The sequence below is a fragment of the Perna viridis genome, chromosome 1 (genome assembly GCF_037379345.1).
Source record: "Perna viridis isolate PV_CMFRI_1.1 ecotype Kerala chromosome 1, ASM3737934v1, whole genome shotgun sequence".
In the NCBI taxonomy this organism is placed as follows: domain Eukaryota; kingdom Metazoa; phylum Mollusca; class Bivalvia; order Mytilida; family Mytilidae; genus Perna; species Perna viridis.
The window spans coordinates 892049-913106 of NC_142445.1; the positions used below are offsets into that span (position 1 = coordinate 892049).

Consider the following 21058-nt stretch of genomic DNA (forward strand, 5'->3'; position numbering starts at 1 on the left):
GGAATATCTCAGATGAATTTTTTCTTAATTGTCAGATAACCACGACTAATAGATCATTTGAAACAACATGATAAAACTAACAAAATAAACTGTAGACTTTTTATATAAGGAATATTACGACTTAAAAAAAATATTTCAAAATTATACTACTTTCATATTATTGCCATGTGCCATGTGAACGTCATTGCTTTTTATCTTGGCATTTGCACATAGATCTTATTTTATTTAGACATTCCTTAATCCTGTTGGATATGTTTTTATTTATAATTTTGTTTTGGTAAACAAGGTGTGCTTATCAGTTGTTATTGGATTTTGAGCCACCTTACTGAAATAGCGAGTAACCGGTGGTAACTTAACAAGTAAAGGGTACGGGTGTGTGCCCCCCTAATTTTTTTTACCCACCCCATTCATATATTTTGACAATGAAAAACTGACACCCATTTATATGTTTGTAATTAATGCATTTTTGTAACCCGTTCATATATATATGCATGGCATTTATCTGTATCTACATATCACATCAGGATGCTGGTCAGAATATATGACATTGTATCTTAAGACATCATTATCATGTCAGGGTTCCTGCGAATAAGTCAAGTGTTCATCTTCATTTACTTTGATAATTTTATGGGCGATTTAATCAATTAATGTGAAATCAATAACCCTGTGTAAGTAATTGTGTATATACATTTACTGCAACTAAAATACCTACCCTTTTCATATATCACAAATCATAAAAAGTAGACCGATATGGGCCGCACATCTGTACCTACCCATTGAACTTGACTTACCCACCCCAGCCCCTTTTTATATTTAGTATTTAATGATAATAAAAATGGAATAAAGTTAAAAAGTAAAATTCTTAAGATTCATCATTACCTTTTGACAAATATGACGCCAATTTCACCACAAATTGCCGTCTGTGTATCTTAAATAATATTAGGGCATAGCATCCCCTAGTTGTGAGGAAGTTACATTATTTTCATGTAAAATTTGTCGAAAGGTAGTGATTACTTTTATATTTTACGGAGATTAAACCCGTCCTTCATTTCTGAACAGGTGCCCGATTTTCATATACAACTCAGATCCCCTCCAATTACGCATGCCCAGTTTTCGCTTCCTGCTCAAACAATATGGAAGCCGAGACAGTTTATTGTTTATGTCGAAAACCTTACGATGAGACAGAATTTATGATTGAATGTGATGTTTGCAAAGACTGGTTTCATGGCAGGTTGTATATAGCAGCCTATTCTTAAATATTTTCACCCCAAGAGTTACAGTTTATTATTCAAGTTCTTAAAACAATCGTTTTTGACAGCTGATACACAATACTAGTTTTAGGTCAACCAGAGAACAATAATAGACAGTGGCGTAATTGTGATCTTTTTGATCTATGTAAACCTCAACTATTGGGCCACGCCCAGAGATGCAGACACTGGATGTCCTGTACTTGGCGATTGCAATACTGGTATACATGTACCAGTATTGTGCACTATACTGGTATAAAAAATATTCCGGTATTGCGATTTTTTTCCCAAAAATATATTAATTGATGTATAATACTGATGTATGTGAAATAAATAATTGCAAAATATATAAGGATGTTTATAGGTGTAGCTTCCCCTGCTTTTGTGATATCAATCTTGTGTAAGAGCTAAATTTCACTGCAATAGTAGTATAGGCGGCAAGTACAGTAGCTGTGGCTAGTATACTGAAATCTCGCCACACAAGATATTGTGAAAAATTATGAGATGCAAACCTTCTTTAACTCCTTGCTTGACAACAAATGGCTATCAAATGTGCCATGTCCATCATTCAGAAAACATGGCAAGCTTCAAAACTTTCATTATACATATTTCAGTCCACACCACAACAACAGCATGACCTGCAAATAAGCAAATTTAAGCAACAGGTCAAAATACACAACCAACTCAGAAAAATCTACAAATAGCACTGTCAAATTCACAGCTTGTGTTTACATAACAACGACTTAATTACAATACCAATAAGTACAATACTGGTGTACGAGTATTGTTCAAAATTTGGAAAAAATCACAACACTGGAATATTTTTTTTGTACCAGTATTGTGAACAAGACTGGTTTACGAGTATTGCGATCGCCAAGTACAGGAGATCCCAGGCATTTTTATTTTTCTCTCAGACATCAGGGCCTATTAAGTAGCAAGTTCTGCCAGACCTGTACAAATGTATATTTGCTTCTTTTGACAGAAAAGGGTCCCTTTACGTAGACAATATTCAGTGCTCCAGCTAGAAATTGAAATGGGCAGGATGCCATTGGAGGAAAGGGGACATTCTCAAGTTTGAAAAGCATTTTTTTGCAGTTTTGTTTTTCCAGTTGTTTTTTGAAGTTTTCACATTTGTTATTTGAGGATTAACTGGATATGCAGACTAAGTACTGCAATACCTTACGTGTGCAAACTTCAAAAGTATAGGAAAGTTTTCATGCCAATACAACAATAATGTAAATGACCATCATTTTGGATATTGGTTTTCATAGACTCTTTAAACAAGTTTGTGTTATAGGTCAAGATGAAGAAAAACAATCATTTCTTCTACCGTTTGTCAACAAAGGTATACATGTAGATGCAATTAATTAAAATTAATTGCATCAAAAAAATGTTACAAACGAAATTCCCCTGTATTTCAATGAAACAATACCAATTATTTCATATTCCTACACTTGTACTTCACTTATTGCAGTTATAAAAGGCTATTCCTGGACCTCAAAATTGAGGAGTTCCTGCAAGGCAAAACCACCTAAATGCTCTTGCAAAAACTCTCCATTCAAATATGGTCCTTCCGGTCACATCATTCATCGAAAACAAATCTCTCTGTAAGGTCCTTTCTAAAGGTCCCAAGTTCCAATAACTATGCTCCATAAATTGGAATTATAACTTTAAAGTTCTTATGGATGCCATGGGGGACTACACAAAAAATGGATGAAATGAGAACAAGAAGACCTTAATTCTCTGTCAGAATGGGTAAAGGCTGCAAGGTCTTTAATTTTGAAACATTTATGTTTTAAGTTCAAAAAATGTATGTCAATGAGTGTCAATGCTACATCAGTTTTCAAAGACCCAGTGTGGCAAAAACATTGTCTACTATACATGACAAATATGTTGTCGTTTCAGCAGACAAAGCCCAAAACAAGATTGTTTTTGTCCGTTAAACATACCATATTCTTCTGTGTATTAGGCACATTCATGGGCACCCCCTTCTTGGGAAAGGAGATCGACAAAAAAAGTTGGTTTCCGTGTACAACATGCACTGGGAAGTGAGGAAAAATTACCAACAGAAGACCACATTGAGTTGAAAAGATTCCGTTAAATTCCCTGAAATGCGTATCCTTTCATCATTTTTCTTTTAAATAAAAGTTGTTTATGTTTTCCTGTGTTTGCAAGCCATTTATTGATTAAAATACAGCAATGTATTGGATCCATGCAAATCAGGTATTTCACTAAAATTATTTTTATACTAGTATTTTATACTTTATATTCCCCATACTTGGTTAAAATCCCGACTCAAAAATGACAGTACACCTAGATACAAATATTTAGTTCTTGGTAGAGATTTCTAATACTTTGTAAAAAAAACAATTCCAAATGGCCTTCCAAATATACAGAAGAAAATGTTTTCAAATGCATGAAATTTTTTATCAACAACATATCTGTCCAGTGTGGTGGACATGTTTTTCAACAAACAGTCGGATTTCCAATGGGAGCAAAATGTACTCCTCTACTTGCTGACCTATTCCTTCACTCTTATGAGGCTGACTTTATAGCTGATCTGACCCAAGGGAAGCGATATTGTTTATTCAGATACTTTAATCTCAGTTTCTGCTATATATATGACATATTATTAATCAAACCATAGTTTCATGGATTTTATACATCCCATCTACCCCAAAGAACTTGAGGTAAAGTATACTTCAGACACTGTGAAGTCAGCTTCGTATCTTGACCTACACTTAGAGATTGATGTTAAAGGAAAACTAATGACCAAACTATACAACAAATGCAATGACTTTTCATTCGGCATTGTCAACTTTTCCTTTCCTTTCAACATCCCTTCAGCACCTCCATATGGAGTTTTCATATCACGACCCATACGTTATTCCAGAGCTTACTGTAACTATGCATACTTTTTGTATCACGCTATATTTCTTACAATTAGGCTTCTGGAACAGGGTTACATGAATGTTGCTACAAGATTGAAGTCATTACTACAGAAGTTTTATGATCGTCTTCATGAACTCACGGATAGTTATGGTGTAATCATCTGTAACATGAAAACAGATTTGTTCAGTGTGTCATAGTTTTCCTTTCCTCTTTCACCTACCCTAGACTTGACTTTTTATGAGCAACTTGGAAGGTGTTTCTAGAAAAGTAGAGGATGCTCACCCTATTGGTGCACCTGTTCCATGCTCCCTGTTTAGGAACTACACATTTGGCATGCACAAACACCCAAGCAGGGATTTAGCCAGGATTTTCAACCCATTAGTCACTTTTGCGTAAGACTAAATCTCAATACTGTTTTTTCTTTTCGCGTCGCAAATTTATCAGCATGCATGTATATACATATACTTATAACAACTATATTATAAATAATAACATGTTTATTTCTATGTCAGCACTGGTATATAAATAACAGATAATTCTTATTAATAAAAAATATATAACAACATTCAGTTTCTACATTAGCAACTATTCATGAATAAAAAATGCAAAAAAATACTTTGTTACTGTGTCATACACATCATTGTGTAAAAATCTAAAAATTATATACATCAGCTACTATTGTTGGCATGTGTCTAAGAATGTAAAGCACTGTTTACTTGATCAGTAATGCATAAACCTCCTGTCCTTAGCCATGCACCACAAAGTGAAAGCTATCTTAAAATCAAAGGAACCCATATCAGAACTGAACTGCCCGTTTATGATCAGCAGTGTTGATGTGCTTCTGTATATTATCTTTTAGGAATGCGTTGCTTCCGATAGAAAATGTATTGGTAAGTCCAGCATCTTGACAGTCACGGCAGTACATTGCCCCATCTATGTAGTATATGCATGGAAATATCTTTGTCCACTCTGGTTTAAATTTTGACTTTAATAGTCAATCACTGCAACTATTTGTAGTAGTTGACTTATTTTTAGACTTTTGACCTTTAGGTACGTTGTCATGTGACGATGAACTAAAATAGTTTGTAATGGCGGACATAGTTGCGATTCGAACTGTGATTGAAAAATCCAAACATCTTTCCATTTTAAATACATACGATGACACTTTGAGTACTTTGAGAATGTGTCACAGCGCTCAACAAACAAATCATTACCGTTAATTAATTTGTTTGTCGGGACAATTAGCCTCAACCAGGTGATCAAGCAAGGTGTGATGCAATCAAAACATTGGTCATGATTGTTTATTGTAAAACCCTAATTGGCTTGGGAAAGGTAATAAAGTTGTCAATTATGGGGTCATGGGAACATCAGAGGCTTTTTTACCTATATTTTTTTTTGAGGGGGGAGTGAAATATCAAGTGACGAATCGTGCACGAGAAATATTCGCCTCTTTTGAAAATCATTCGTCAATGGCGAAAATGGCGAGCGCTAGCTAAATCACTGCCCAAGAACATGTTACACATGATCAAGAAAGGTTTTTTTAATATTCATTTCAAACTTTTGTTAGGTTTATACCATATTAAGATGTGCATATTGTAAGGATTCATGTTTACAGTAAATTTGCAGTCATGTTCTGTTATAGTGTTGTCAACAAAAAAAAATAGTACTGATTTTTGTTGGGAGATGGAGGTTTTGGAATGGTAGCAAAATTGTGTGTCTAAAGTGCTTAGTTTGTGCCCCATGATAACTAAGTCCAATATGAATTGTGTGTCCACATTGGTCCCCAAATGTACATGGTTTAACAGGTTGCGAGGGGTATCAGTTCCATAGGGTAAATGTCTTGTTTTATATGACTATGAAATTTGAATCAGATTCATGCTCTTATTTTGAGGTGATACCTGAACTTTTCTATGTATAAGTAAGGATATCCATATGGTATTTCACTCTATCAAATTTATTCTTTCAGTTGTGTTGGTGTACAAGAGCATCAAGCATCAGATATAGAAATATATCATTGCCCTAACTGCCAATTGATCCATGGGCCACTTGTCTGTAAGTAATGGTTATTAGTTAGTCAATCAAATGTCTCATTATTAGCTCACCTGGCCAAAGGCCATGTGTGCTGTTGCCATCACTTGGTGTACATAACAATTTTTTAAAATTCTTTTCCTCTGATACTACTAAACCAATTGGAACATAGGAGTCAGACAGATATTTTTCACATTTATCTCCCAAACCATGGTAGTTTTAACCAAATTATGATTAGGTTAAAGTGTTGAGCATGATGAGATCTATCTGTAGTCAAATTTTCATTTTAATCTGTTATGACGTGTTGGAGTTATTGCCCTTTTTTATGTTTTTTATTTTAAAAAATCTTTTCCTCTAACATTACTTGACCAATTGGAACCTAAGTTGGTATGAATATTCCTAAGGGTATTCTGTTTAGAACTGCCATTACTAAGAGTAGAACGTATGTTCAGAGGGAAGCTTTTCTCATATATCTCCAAAACTGTTAGGTTTAGCCAAATTTTTTCATTTGTCAAATGTTTCTTTTTAAGGCCTACTAATGTTTGCAGGAATCAAAGTCAGTGGTTATTGCCCTAAAAAAGTGAAGAATGATGTTTTTTTTTTTTTTTTTTTTTTATACAGTTTTCAGCAGATTCTTGAAAACTATGATAGATACATATGTAGAATGAAACTTTCAATTACTGAAATTTCCTTATGATAAGGTCTACAATGGTCTGCATGGGATCATAGTTGTCTGACGACTCCTTGTTAGAGTTATTACTCTTGAAGTGCATAAAATGATGTTTTTAGCAGTTTTCAGTGAATATCTTGAAAACAGATAGAAAGAAACTTTCAAATGGTGAAATGTTCCTTATTATACATGTAAGTCCTACCAAAGTCTTATTTGAGTCAAAGTTGTCAGACAACTCCTTTAAGAGTTATTGCCCTTGAAAGACAAAAGATTAACCAGGTGACTGATTCAGGCTTCTGGATGCTTCCTATTGTATGTTAGTACTAGAAATGGTTACTGGTTAGTCAATCAAATGTCCCATTATTGTATGTAAGGACTAGAGATGGTAACTGGTTAGACAATTGAACATCCCATTATTCTACGTAAGTACTAGAGATGGTTACTGGTTAGTCAATCGAACGTCCCATTATTGTATGTGAGTACTAGAGATGGTTACTGGTTAGTCAATCAAACTTCCCATTATTGTATGTGAGTACTAGAGATTGTTACTTGATAGTCAATCAAACATCCCGTTATAGTATGTAAATACTGGAAATGGTTACATTTGTAACAATACAGAAAGAGGTTTGCAGTAAGTGGTGCACAATTGGTCCCAATGGGGTTTCCAATTATTTGTTGATAAATGGTATCGCAAAAACAAACAAATATGTTGTCTGGAATTTGAGTGCTGTAAGCATATTGTAAGAAGTCCAATCAGTGTAGTTTCTATGTTTTTTGTTAGTTAAAATGATCTAAAAGAATTCGAAAAATATATTCACATCCCAATTTATCAAAAGACCATTTGATAAGATATGCAATTTTTTGTTTAATGAGATTATGTTGACATGTACTTTATAGGGTAGAAAAATCAAAACTTTGAACAGATTTGAAATATCCCACATGGGTGTGTAGTTTATCAAGCACTTCATGCAAGTTTTTTAGCACTCCAAAAAAGTTAAAAGTTAATTCCATTAGTTTCAAAAATAGTTAATTCTAGTAGTTACAAAAAATTATAATTAGATTTTTTATGGTATCAAGTAAAAAAGAAAGTCTGGTTGTTGAGCAGTGAGTTGAAGAGGAAATAAATCTATATTTATATGATGATTTGTGAAGTTTGAGAAGCAAGTACATAGTAGGATCTTTCATGCTATTAGGTTCACAGTGTTCTAGAATTCCTATTTCCTGTTACCCTGGGGCAAGTGAAATTTGGGTCAGGGAAAGTTGGTACTTAGTTACACTTTCCCGTGGCAAGTTGAAAACTTCATATGCTGTAAGGATTTGTTTTGTTAGGAAAGCAGTCATTGACTGTGGGAAAGTTGATTTTATGTGGATTTTTCCCGAGGAAACCTTAATTTCTGAAAAATCCTAGAACACTGGTTCAGATTGTAAAGAGGTAGTGACAGGTTTGTGTTTGTTTACAATTTCACTTTCTGAAAATTTAGTCCGTTAGAATTTGTAATTTATTTATGTAAAATTTCTATATAAACCTTACATCAAATAACTACAACTATTATTTGCAGCTTAATCAGCTGGAATACAATCAAGGGATTTTACTGCCGAACCTTGACTAGTGGGTCATCCTCACAACTTTAGGGCTCTGGTGTTTATTTGTGTCTGTGGTACACTAGTGAACACACAAGGAGCCTTGATATTGTACCCATGTGGGCTCCTGTGTTTACTTTTGTCTCTGGTACACTAGGTACACTAGTGGACACACAAGGAGCCCTGACATTGTGTCCATTTGGGCTCCTGTTTACTTTTGTCTCTGGTACACTAGTGGACACACAAGGGGCGCTGACATTGTAAGGATGTATGTTTGTTTTTATATTACATCCAGTATTTTACAGTGGTAGTGAATTTCTTGACGGACTGATAAAATGTAGCGTTTTTAATCTATACTATGGATAGAAATGATGATCCAAAACACATTTCTTTGGCTTACAAAAAAACTCCAACTTACTATTCATTTTAAATGTATTTTCCTGTGAAATGTATCTACTTAATTAAATTGTATTTTTTTTTCAGTGAAAAAGAGAAGAAACTTTCACAGACATGACTACTCAGAAGATGATGTGGAAAATAAGGTACATGGTTTATAGAATCTCTCTCTAATACCACTTCCTGGTCAGATTGTAATTCCTTTATACAGTACAACCTCTGTACGTTGTTAGTATATAATCTGTTTAGTAATCAGTAGTGCATGTACATTTAGTCAGGTCACAGTAAATCTCAGTTGAATGTAAACGTTAGATTTCTATTAGGACTGAAGTCCACATCAAGGTCCAAGTGGTCTAAAAATCAAGAGATAACTTTATTGTATATAAAGATTGTAATATGCTGAATCTCACATTTGTTTGGATTTTCTACCAAAATTGGTAAATGTCATATTTCAATTTATAGTTTTATGACCACATACATTCTCTTTAAGGAATTTCAGCTGTGTCAGAAAATTCAATATTTGCTAATTAAGAATAGTATCAAGCTTGACTGTGGATATTATACTTGTTACGGTCATTTTATTTATGAATGTGTGTAAACATGGTTACCTTAAGTAATTAGTCTCCATGCTGTAGTAAGCAGGTAAGGTAAATGTGTACATATTCAGCATTTTTTATTAAAGCATATTTCATGTAAAATTCTATTACCATTTCTCAAGCTTCACAACAGTATACACAGTAAGAAGTTTTTCTCCCTGAAAATAGACGTGTTTACACTTGTGGACGTCAGTAATGAAAATAATATATTTTCTCGTTGTTTTCATACTGAATTCTCCTTCAGCTTGAAGATCAGTGACATCACAATTTAAAACCACATTGTTTCATTGATGTCAAAAGGTTATTCGGAGACAAATCTGGGGTCATTCGGAGCAAAATGACAAGTGTGAATTCATGTATTCTAAAAGTTAGAAAATATGTAATGTACAACAATGTAAAAAATTACAAATGAAGCCTCAGAACACTCAGATTAACTACCTAGAAATAATCAGATTTACTTAATTTGTTTGTACATACTTGTATTCCATAAGTTTTCTCATGTACAACTTACTAATAATTACTAGTATGTTAATCAGTAAGAGTCTGACCCTGTTAACACTTCTCTCTCTCACATACTTGTTCTATTTGCCATCTATTAAAGTCTTAGTAACTTTGATTATTATTTTCTTTTTGATATTATAGGCTGTCCAAACAGGGACTGTGGTATTTATCAAAGAATTAAAAAACCGAACATTTCCCAGGTAGGGAGTATTATCATACAGTTATTGAGAAAATCACACATCTCATATTAACATAAGATATTTAGGGATTTTTATTCTCTAGTATGTAGTGATTTGTAATCCATTATATAATATATATGTATGTGTAAGTTCTCATGTCAATAGATACTCACTCTGATTTATCTGGTACTCAAGGAAAATAGTTTGTGATGTGAATTTAAGTTCCACTTTTATATTTGAACAGTAGCTTGTTAAGTTGTAACCTATCATAGGATGTGTGTTTTTTTTAAGTTCTTGGAAACCCATTTAAAGATCTTTCAGTATCTGTAGCTCTATATATTTTTTATATATAGGCTACATTTGTATATACAAGAACTAAATAGTTGTACGCATTTTATAAAAAAATTAAACACATGCAAAGACTATCAAAAGTGTAGTTAATACTTACTTCATTATTAACAGCTGTATGTTTTTTATTCACTGTAATGAATTTATGTTTTTATGTATTTAAGTGGTGATGAGATTCCATTGTTACGTCTACATGGGAGTGAGCTGGCACGAGAATATTTTAACAAACATGGGTTTGATACACCTATATTGGTAGAGAAAAAAGATGGTCTCTGTCTAACAGTTCCTCCAAGAACCTTTACAATACAAGATGTAGAGAATTATGTTGGTAAGTTACATTATGACCCTTTTAATTCAATGTCTTTTAAACCTCACTTGTCTATAATTGGGTAGTTAGGGTATGAATGTTTCAATCTCTCACTTTGATTTCTAGATAATTATAGAAAAAAACCTGCTCCATCATTTTTTTTTTAAATTTGAACATGAAGCTTGGATACAGATCAGGTTTGTCTCAGATTTAATTTGTTGTAAGTAATTATGGCCACTTCCCTTTTTTAAGATAGGAAATTTTAAGCTGTCGTTATGATTATCCAAGGTGGACTTTTAAAGACTTTACCCACCCTTCTAACTACATTGTAAAGTTTTACCCAGCTTTCTGAACTAAATTATAATGTTTTACCCAGCCTACTGAACTAAGTTATAAAGTTTTACCCAGCCTTCTGAACTAAATTATAAAGTTTTACCCAGCCTACTGAACTAAATTATGAAGTTTTACCCAGCCTACTGAACTAAGTTATAAAGTTTTACCCAGCCTTCTGAACTAAATTATAAAGTTTTACCCAGCCTACTGAACTAAGTTATAAAGTTTTACCCAGCCTACTGAACTAAGTTATAAAGTTTTACCCAGCCTACTGAACTAAGTTATAAAGTTTTACCCAGCCTTCTGAACTTAAAACAATAAAGTTTTACCCAAACTTCTGAACTGAATTATAAAGTTTTACCGAGCCTTCTGAATTAAATTATAAAGTTTTACTCAGCCTTCTGAGCTAAAGGCAATAAAGTTTTACCCAGCCTTCTGAACTTAAAACAATAAAGTTTTACCCAACCTTCTGAACAAAATTATAAAGTTTTACCCAGCCTTCTGAACTAAATTATAAAGTTTTACCTAGCCTTCTGAACTAAAGACAAAAAAAAAAAACAGAAAAGTTTTACCCAGCCTTCTGAACTAAATTATAAAGTTTTACCCAGCCTACTGAACTAAGTTATAAAGTTTTACCCAGCCTACTGAACTAAATTATAAAGTTTTACCCAGCCTACTGAACTAAGTTATAAAGTTTTACCCAGCCTACTGAACTAAGTTATAAAGATTTACCCAGCCTTCTGAACTTAAAACAATAAAGTTTTACCCAAACTTCTGAACTGAATTATAAAGTTTTACCGAGCCTTCTGAATTAAATTATAAAGTTTTACTCAGCCTTCTGAGCTAAAGGCAATAAAGTTTTACCCAGCCTTCTGAACTTAAAACAATAAAGTTTTACCCAACCTTCTGAACTAAATTATAAAGTTTTACCTAGCCTTCTGAACTAAAGACAAAAAAAAAAAAAACAGAAAAGTTTTACCCAGCCTTCTGAGCTAGGGACAATGAATCTTTATCCAGCCTTCTGATCTAAAGACAATAAAGTTTTACCCAGCCTTCTTAACTAAATTATAAAGTTTTACCCAACCTCCTGAACTAAAGACAAAAAAAAAAAAACAGAAAAGTTTTACCCAGCCTTCTGAGCTAAGGACAATGAATCTTTATCCAGCCTTCTGATCTAAAGACAATAAAGTTTTACCCAGCCTTCTTAACTAAATTATAAAGTTTTACCCAACCTCCTGAACTAAAGACAAAAAAGAAAAAACAGAAAAGTTTTACCCAGCCTTCTGAGCTAAAGACAATGAAGTTTTACCCAGCCTTCTGAACTTAAAACAATAAAGTTTTACCCAACCTTCTGAACTAAATTATAAAGTTTTACCCAGCCTTCTGAACTAAATTATGAAGTTTTACTCAGCCTTCTGAACTAAATTATAAAGTTTTACCCTGCCTTCTGAACTATAGACAATAAAGTTTTACCCAGCCTTCTGAACTAAATTATAAAGTTTTACCCAGCCTTCTGAACTAAAGACAAAAAAAAAAAAACAGAAAAGTTTTACTCAGCCTTCTGAGCTAAAGACAATGAATCTTTATCCAGCCTTCTGATCTAAAGACAATAAAGTTTTACCCAGCCTTCTGAACTAAATTATAAAGTTTTACCCAACCTCCTGAACTAAAGACAAAAAAAACAGAAAAGTTTTACCCAGCCTTCTGAACTAAAGACAATAAAGTTTTACCCAGCCTTCTGAACTAAATTATAAAGTTTTACCCAGCCTTCTGAACTAAATTATAAAGTTTTATCCAGCCATCTGAGCTAAAGACAATAAAGTTTTACCCAGCCTTCTGAACTAAATTATTTAGTTTTACCCAGCCATCTGAGCTAAAGATAATAAAGTTTTACCCAGCCTTCTGAACTAAATTATAAAGTTTTACCCAGCCTTCTGAACTTCATTGTAAAGTTTTACCCAGCCTTCTGAACTATATTGGCAGCATTTGTTTTCCACTTAGCTAAAGTTTTCTCTTCATCACATTTTATTAGCTCACATGGCTGAAAGCTATTGCCATCACTATGTGTCTGTCCATTAAATTTTTCAAACATCTTCTCCTCTGAAACTATTAGACAGAATGTAACCAAACTAAGCATGAATGTTAATTGGGGTATTTTTATTAGCAATCCTTTTTTAGGGATTTATGATCTGGCATAAAAACATGAACTTGTTACTAAAAATAAACCATAGAGGTCAAATTGCAATATTTTGATAATAACTCAATAACAGTTGGGTTTAGCTAAAAACTGGCAGATGGTAAAATTAGTCATCATGATGGGATGGACCTATGTTAGAAAGATCCGTTGATGAATGAATGAGTTATTGGTCTTGAAATGGATTTTTTTTACAGAATTTTACATTTCCAACTTTGAAAATATTTGCCTCTGAAACTACTAGATGGAAGAGATTGTAGGTCTATTGAAAAACATGGTCACCATTACTAAAAAATGATGATTTGTTGAAAGAATTTTAACCAATGGGTTAAGCCAAGTGTTCACAGGTTAAAATTGATCAGCTTGGTGAGACAGATCTACACAAATATTTTCATGAAGATATTATGATCGATGTTGGAGTTATTGCTCTTGAAGAGTCCAAGAATGACTATGAGAGATTTATTTTGTAATATGAAAACCTGGTTAATAACTAAGTAAGGTCGATAGTTCATATTTAGAAAGCCTAAACTATTTTTGACCAGGTGAGCAATTCAGGCTCTCTAGAGCTCTAGTTTTTAATTAATTTCATTTATACCTTTTAAATGTGGTAATGTTTTACTTGTGTGTTATTCATATGTACAGTTTACAAAGCCACATCACAACTTATATTAATTTTGATAAAATGTAGATGGTATTAATTCTTGTGTATTATATGTGAGTTATCTTGTTTCAGGCTCTATGAGGGAAATTGATGTCATTGATGTCTCCAAACAAGAGGATTGTAAAATGTTAATGAGAGAGTGGACAGAATATTATAACAGTCCAAACAGAACTAAAATTTTCAATGTCATCAGTTTAGAATTCTCAAATACAAAGTAAGTTATACGTTGGACAGACAACTCAAGAGAAATATTTCCGTTTTTCTGAGTTTTAGTATGCCCAATTACATATGGCATATATTTTTGTTTTATGCCCTCATAAATTTTATTCAGCTAAAACTTAATGGCAATGATTGGAAGCTATGATGTGAGGGTAGTGTAAATACTTCATGTTTACCTGATGTCAGAGTTTCAGTACTGTTAGTATTTTGTCTGCTAAAACTGTTCTAGACAGTGATATAAAATATGTTATGGAGCTTTGGCATACTGGTTTGTACACAGTGTGTGCCTTCAGACCCAAGTTTTGACATTCTAACCTGAATAGAATGCATTGTGTGCAGACCGTCACAGGTTTTACCCCTGGAAGATTCACAACAAAGACTTAATAATTGGTAGTCATTGCTTCTCTGCATGTAGGAGATAGAGTGATGAATGGTTTGCTCAGAGTAGGAATAATGCTTCTGAGTTGAATGACATGTCTACCTGCGAGCTGTTACTTTTGTGAGTAAGGACAATAAAAGTCCTATTCAGCTTGTTGAACTAGGACAAGCAAGCCCTCTCATCCTGAAAAATGCATGATGATATAGTATAGACCTTAAAATTTCTTTCAATTAATTCCTGATCACAGAGTTGATGGAGGCATTCATTATGGCTACATTTCTTCATGTTTGATTACCAAATTAACATTATGATAGCCATTCCAACTGTTACCTGACTTTGTAATTTAGTTAACTTGGTTATATTTGTAGAATAGCTGAGCTAGTCACACCCCCAATTATTGTGACGTTGTAACTTAGTTGGGTATATTTGTAGATTAGCTGAGCTAGTCACACTGCCAATTATTGCAACTTTGTAATTTTGTTTGGTATATTTGTAGATTAGCTGAGCTAGTCACACCCCCAGTTATTGTATCGCAGTTAAGCTGGGTGTCCAACTTATGGCCAGATAAACTACCAGAAGATTGTGTCTACACAAGGCCTGAAGTACAAAAGTATTGTCTGATGGGAGTGAAAGATAGTTTTACAGACTTCCATATAGACTTTGGTGGTACTTCTGTCTGGTACCATGTTCTGTGGGTAGGTTCAGGGAAAAATCTTTATGAGAAATTGAAGTTAGTAGATTTACGGATATTTTTCGTTGCTGGTCCGAGTTTGACTTTATCATTAAAATTGCATACTTCCTACAAAGTTACGTTAGCTCAATGATATTTTTTTCATTCGCTTCTGGAAGGTTATGTTGATTTGTTGACATTAAAAATGCTGTGTTTGTTTAAAAAAAAACTTTCAGAGTTCGAGTTCCTTGGTCAATAATTTGTAGACATTAAATTGTCTTTCATACTTTCATCATGCCTTCTTCGGAACATTCTCGAACTTCAATCAGTATTATATAAGATTAAAACTATCTAATTAGTGATGACTTATATATTACCTGTAATTAACTAAACTGACACTTTAATGAATGAAAGGGTTTCAGTTTTTCACACTTTTATTACCCATGCTGACAAAATGGCTGACAAGTTCGAGTTAGTGAGGGTTATTCTCTTAAAATTTATTACCGAACGGACCGACTAGTCAGTTCGAGTGTTCGAGAAACCGAAGTTCAAGAAATCTGAGATTATTTACGTTAATTATATAGGAGAAAAGTTTGGGACTTTGAATTGTGTTTGAGAAATCCCAGGTGTTCAAGCCATCCGAGTTCGAGCGAGTGAAGTTCGACTGTAATTGTCTCATGTTTTAGATACATTTCATTTGTATTCATTATACATATGACTTTACTTTTAGAAAAATTTTCTGATTCTAAAATTCATAATAATTCTAATAAAAATGCTTTTGAGCCTACAATTAATAGTTAAAATAAGGTACTTGAAACTTGGGAATTATCTTGACATTTTTATTTTTGCAGAAAGAATTGAATGATAATATTTTCATAGTAGTTTGTTGAATATGATGTTATCCATGATAGGTATTCAGAGTACTTTAAGAAAGGTGTTGGGTCAAAAATTTCCTGGTCATTCTTGAGTTTTTTAGCTCACCATAGGCCATGTGAGCTATTGCCATCACTTGGCGTCCATCATGTTGTCGTTAAAATATCTTCAAACTTCTCCTCTGAAACTACTGATTAGATTTGAATGAAACTTATAATGACTGTTTTGAAGAGTATCCTGCACAAAATGACTGGTTAATAAACATGGCCACCATTACTAAAAATAGAATGTAGGGGTCAGACACCAGATTTTTCCATGTATCTCCAAAACCGTTAGGTTTAGCCAAATTCTGACATGGGAATAAAAGTATTCAGCATGGTGAGATCTATCTGTGGTCAAATTTTGGTGAAAATCTGTTGACCAACGTTGGAGTTATTGCCCTTTTTGGACATTTTTTCTGTTTTTGATGTTATTACTTTCAAAAATCTTCTCAGAAACTATTATACAGAATTTAATGAAAGTTGGTATTTTTGTTTTGTAGGGTATCTTTAACAAAATGACGATTTCGATTTGTGATTAGTTAAAAAACATGGCTGCCATTACTAAAAATAAAAAAAAGGGTCAGACAGTAGTTTTTTTGCATATATCTCCAATACTGTTAGGTTTGGCCAATATCTTTTAATTGCTGAAATATCCTTATTATAAGGCCTACAAAAGTCATAAGGGATCCAAGTTGTCAAATGACTCCATATAAGAGTTATTGCCCTTGAAAGGCAAAAAATTACGTTTTTTGCAGTTTTCCGTTAATATCTTGCAAATTGTAATAGATAGAATGAAACTTTCAATTGCTGAAACGATTCTTATTATAAGGCCTACAAAAGTCTCCAGGGATCAAAGTTGTCACACGACTCCATATAAGAGTTATTGCCCTTGAAAGGCAAAAAATTACGTTTTTTGCAGTTTTCCGTTAATATCTTGCAAATTGTAATAGATAGAATGAAACTTCGATTGATGAAATGATCCTCATGATAAGTCCTACCAAAGTCTTCATGGAGTCAAAATTATTGGACAATTTCTTGCTAGAGTTATTGTCCTTGAAAGCAATAATTTATCTAGGTGAGCGATTCAGGCTCCTGGGAGCCTTTTGTTTATTTTCACATTAAATCTGGTTAAAAAATAGATTTCCCTTGACCTGGGGTAAAGAAATTGAAATAAGATATATTGGTTATGTCAAGAAGGCAGAATGAGTACCCATATTGGTTATTAAAATCATTTTCAAAGAACTCTGTTATATTCTTTATCAAATTCTATTTAAAAAAAAACTTTAAGTTAAGGTCGATGCAACTTTGAAATTTTATAATTGTTGTGATAAAATCCTTATTACAGGGCGAGAAAATATTTTACATGATTCGGCCGACATCAGCTAATGTTGCATTGTATGAGAGTTGGGTGTCGTCTTCCAATCAGAGTGAGACATTTTTTGGTGATCAGGTGGACATATGTTATAAATGTGTAGTAAAACAAGGACAAACTTTCTTCATTCCAACTGGCTGGATTCATGCTGTGTTTACTCCTATAGATTCATTAGTGTTTGGAGGAAACTTTCTTCATGATTACAATGTGCCATTACAGCTACAGTAAGTTTAAGTGTTACATGTAAATACTCTAGTAGATTTGGGGACGTGGGAATTTGGCAAATAGTAAACAAAATGTCTGCATAGAATTTAATGATTGGAGATTTCAAATTTCGGGGAAACAACTTGTATATTTTTCTACTTAACAAAACATTACTTGCAGACTTTTCATGCAGCTTCGTTTATTTATACCCTTATATTCAAGAATTCAAGAATGTATTAGAAACAGATATGTTCATCAGATATTCTAAAAATAGGGAGTGTACAATGCCATTACTTGACATTTGATGTATATAATGTAACAAGGAATGTAATGACCTAGATAAGAACATTAGTAATTTCCTTTCTAACATAGTATCATGGAAATTATCTCAGTTGTTTATTTGATTTCAGAGTATATGATATAGAAAAGCGGGTAGGGACACCATCTAAGTATTTATTTCCTAGTTTTGAAACAACAAATTGGTATGCAGCTAAACACATTTATGATCTCATTAGAGGTATGTTGTCATGGTAACAGTTTTCCAGGAACAAAGAATGTGTATAGAATAAGATAAGTTAATGCTAGATTTTGATCTAATGTTATGTTAAAGTCATAACACAGTTAATATTCAATATAATTATCTCCTTGCCAAAGAGTAATCAAGGGAACCAAGGTTATAGCGGTAATCAAAAGAATGTAATCCAGGGACAAAGACCAGAAATGGAAAACAGACATACACAATAAAGAACATAAAGTAACTAAAATCATACATACAAAGTAACAAAAGCAAATGAGCAACTCGGACTCCACTAAAAACTGGGAGCATGGACCAGGTGCACCAATAGGGTAAGCATCCCTGTTTTTCTAGAAACACAAATAGTTGTCAAGATGTAGTAACACTCTGGAATGAACATCCTTCTACATCCTTTCAACAATATTAGCACATACTTAATCATTAGGTATATCTATAAACCTGATAATTTTAATGTCAAAAGTAATAGAACAAGTTACAGAATAAGTTTTTTCCCCAATGAGGTAATATCGTGTTCCAAGTGTTAAATATGTATGTAATAAGCTACCAAAAAAATACTTACTTGTACAAATTTATGTACATTTTTAATTTATCATGCTATACACAGACTTTACAGAAGAAAACAGAATACCCCCAAGTTATCTGGTTCAGGGTGCTAAGGCCTTAGGATCTCATCTTAAGTCATGGACACAGCGCAAAGATGTAAGTTATAAGATATCGTATAGAGGTGGTGGTAGTACAAACTCTCATGGCTTTCGTGTTGTAATATTGACAGCATTAACTAATGATAATTATTCAGCAATATAATTAATAAGTTAGAAGTAAGTAGTAGTTAACAGGGAACCAGTTGAATCCAATATGGAGAAATGTTTCAAGTGCTGTATCTACATTGATGAATTTGAATATTTGTATTTTCCTTAGAACTGTACTTTAGGTCTCCCTTCTGCTTTCATATCAATATTTAATACATAGCTTTGAAAAGTAGCCATTAAAACTTTTGGAAAAGTAACATACTGTGAAACTACTTTAATTTGTGGATACCAATTTTCGTGGATTTGGGAAGAAACACAAGTTCATGGATTCTTAAATTCGTGGTCTTGAAGTTTTCAATATACTCATCAATGGAAATCTCCTTTTCGTTGGGAACCAAATTTCGTGGTTTGGCCTACCCACGAAAACTGTGAATACTAGTACCCCACAAAATCTAGTACTTTCACAGTAGTGTTTTGATTTCTACTACGAAAATTGAGCTTCTGTTGGACAACTTGCTGGCTACATATTAAAAACCCATAAAGATTCATACATGTTTTTAATTAAATGTAAGTATGTTCTGATATTTTAAACGTGTTATTTAGGCCTAAAAAATATCTTACATAGACAAATGATATTATTCAAATCAATTAATTGTATAGTCCAAGAGTTTCTAGTTTTGTAATTATTTTTGTTATATTCTTTTTGATAAGCTTCATGTATATAAAGTACTGTTGAGACTTTGACAAAATGATATAAAATGTGAGACAAAAATTTAGTAGTAACTTGATGATTGATAATTGTGACAATTGAATTAAATCTGAGTTAAGCAAATACAGTATGTTTTAGATTATGTAATGTATAAATGTTAAATAAACTAGATATATTGAAAGGATTTGATATTTGAATAACCGTGTTATAAAGAGTTAATTGAATGTTAGAAAAAACTTTCTATCAACTGAATAAACAATGCAGTCAGAATCTTTTAATGTCTCCCAGTCAATTGTGAATGACTTATATATCTGTTTTTCTCTTTTGATGCTGACTTTATAGCTCAACAATCTACACCTCGTGAGTTTGTCTGCAGGCATATATCGTCTGTTGTGCTCGTCATTTGCTTACCTGTTTCGTTCCCTGGTCATGTCATAGTAATGTGACCTACATAGCATGTGTTTTAGCCTGTATTAACCTTGGACCTTGTGCAGGCTTACACTCTACTGTCTATTTATAGATCTTAGAACTATTTTTGGAAGCAATAGTAGATTGTAGAATCTTGGTCCATGGGATTGCTATTTATAGCTATTGCACTACTAATTCTACTTCCCTTTATAATTGTTATAACTTGAAGTATAAATAACTAACTGATTTTTAGAATTGACTAGCTTATTCTCATTGTATAAATGCTACAGGCCACTTCTTACATATAAATTGGTGTTGTCATTATTTTTCATATGATTTTTAGCACAATGTTTTGTTCTTTGTATTCAGATTTCAGTAGTATTATAGCTGCTTTAAGTAGTACTTCTGGCTTTGGAATTCTTTACAGCTCTTCTTTTGTATAATGGTCAGGGATCTGTATATTACATTCAGTATGTTATATTAATTCTGAAAATATGTAAGGAATTTTTAGGAATGACTATTAGCATTAAGTTACTGATAAGAATTGTTTAGATACTGTGGTATATAATCCTGATGGTATGCATGTGGTCCCCAAAGGACTCATCATATTCTTATCATAGCATCTTGTTATATAATTATCTTGTAAAAAACACTGCCAGTGAAATGTGAAAATACTGTGTTGATAGTAGGAACGAATTGAGGGAAAATATAGGATTGTGTATATTGTGTACTGTAAACATTGTTGTTTTTCTATATAATAAACTTATATCAATATTGATTACAGTTACTGTAAAATTAATAAATTTCTACAGAAAATTGTTTTTTTCTGTGCATGAAGCATATAGATATTAGCAATATCATTTAAACATCTTAATTTGTACAATTCAACATATAAAACCATGTACATTAGATATACTCCCAAAATATATCAAAATTTTCCATCTTAAAGATGTCGAGTAAAGTTTG

At 32.8% G+C, this 21058-nt stretch overlaps 1 protein-coding gene across 2 annotated transcripts in view; it reads left to right on the plus strand.

Annotated features, from left to right (window-relative positions):
• Positions 1–1116: 1116 nt before the first annotated feature.
• Positions 1117–21058, plus strand: part of LOC148626773 (lysine-specific demethylase 7B-like) — a 35653-nt gene continuing 15711 nt past the window's right edge. The window contains exons 1-11 of one of the 2 annotated variants that reach the window (XM_088588037.1): positions 1117–1231; positions 6106–6191; positions 8902–8960; positions 10053–10111; positions 10603–10766; positions 14006–14147; positions 15028–15226; positions 17461–17711; positions 18102–18208; positions 18831–18925; positions 20027–20044. In XM_088588037.1, the coding sequence (XP_088444163.1) occupies positions 1134–1231; positions 6106–6191; positions 8902–8960; positions 10053–10111; positions 10603–10766; positions 14006–14147; positions 15028–15226; positions 17461–17711; positions 18102–18208; positions 18831–18925; positions 20027–20044 (1278 nt within the window). In that variant the 5' untranslated portion in view covers positions 1117–1133. The remainder of the gene's footprint in view (positions 1232–6105; positions 6192–8901; positions 8961–10052; positions 10112–10602; positions 10767–14005; positions 14148–15027; positions 15227–17460; positions 17712–18101; positions 18209–18830; positions 18926–20026; positions 20045–21058) is intronic. The other variant, XM_088588119.1, reaches the window with a different exon arrangement.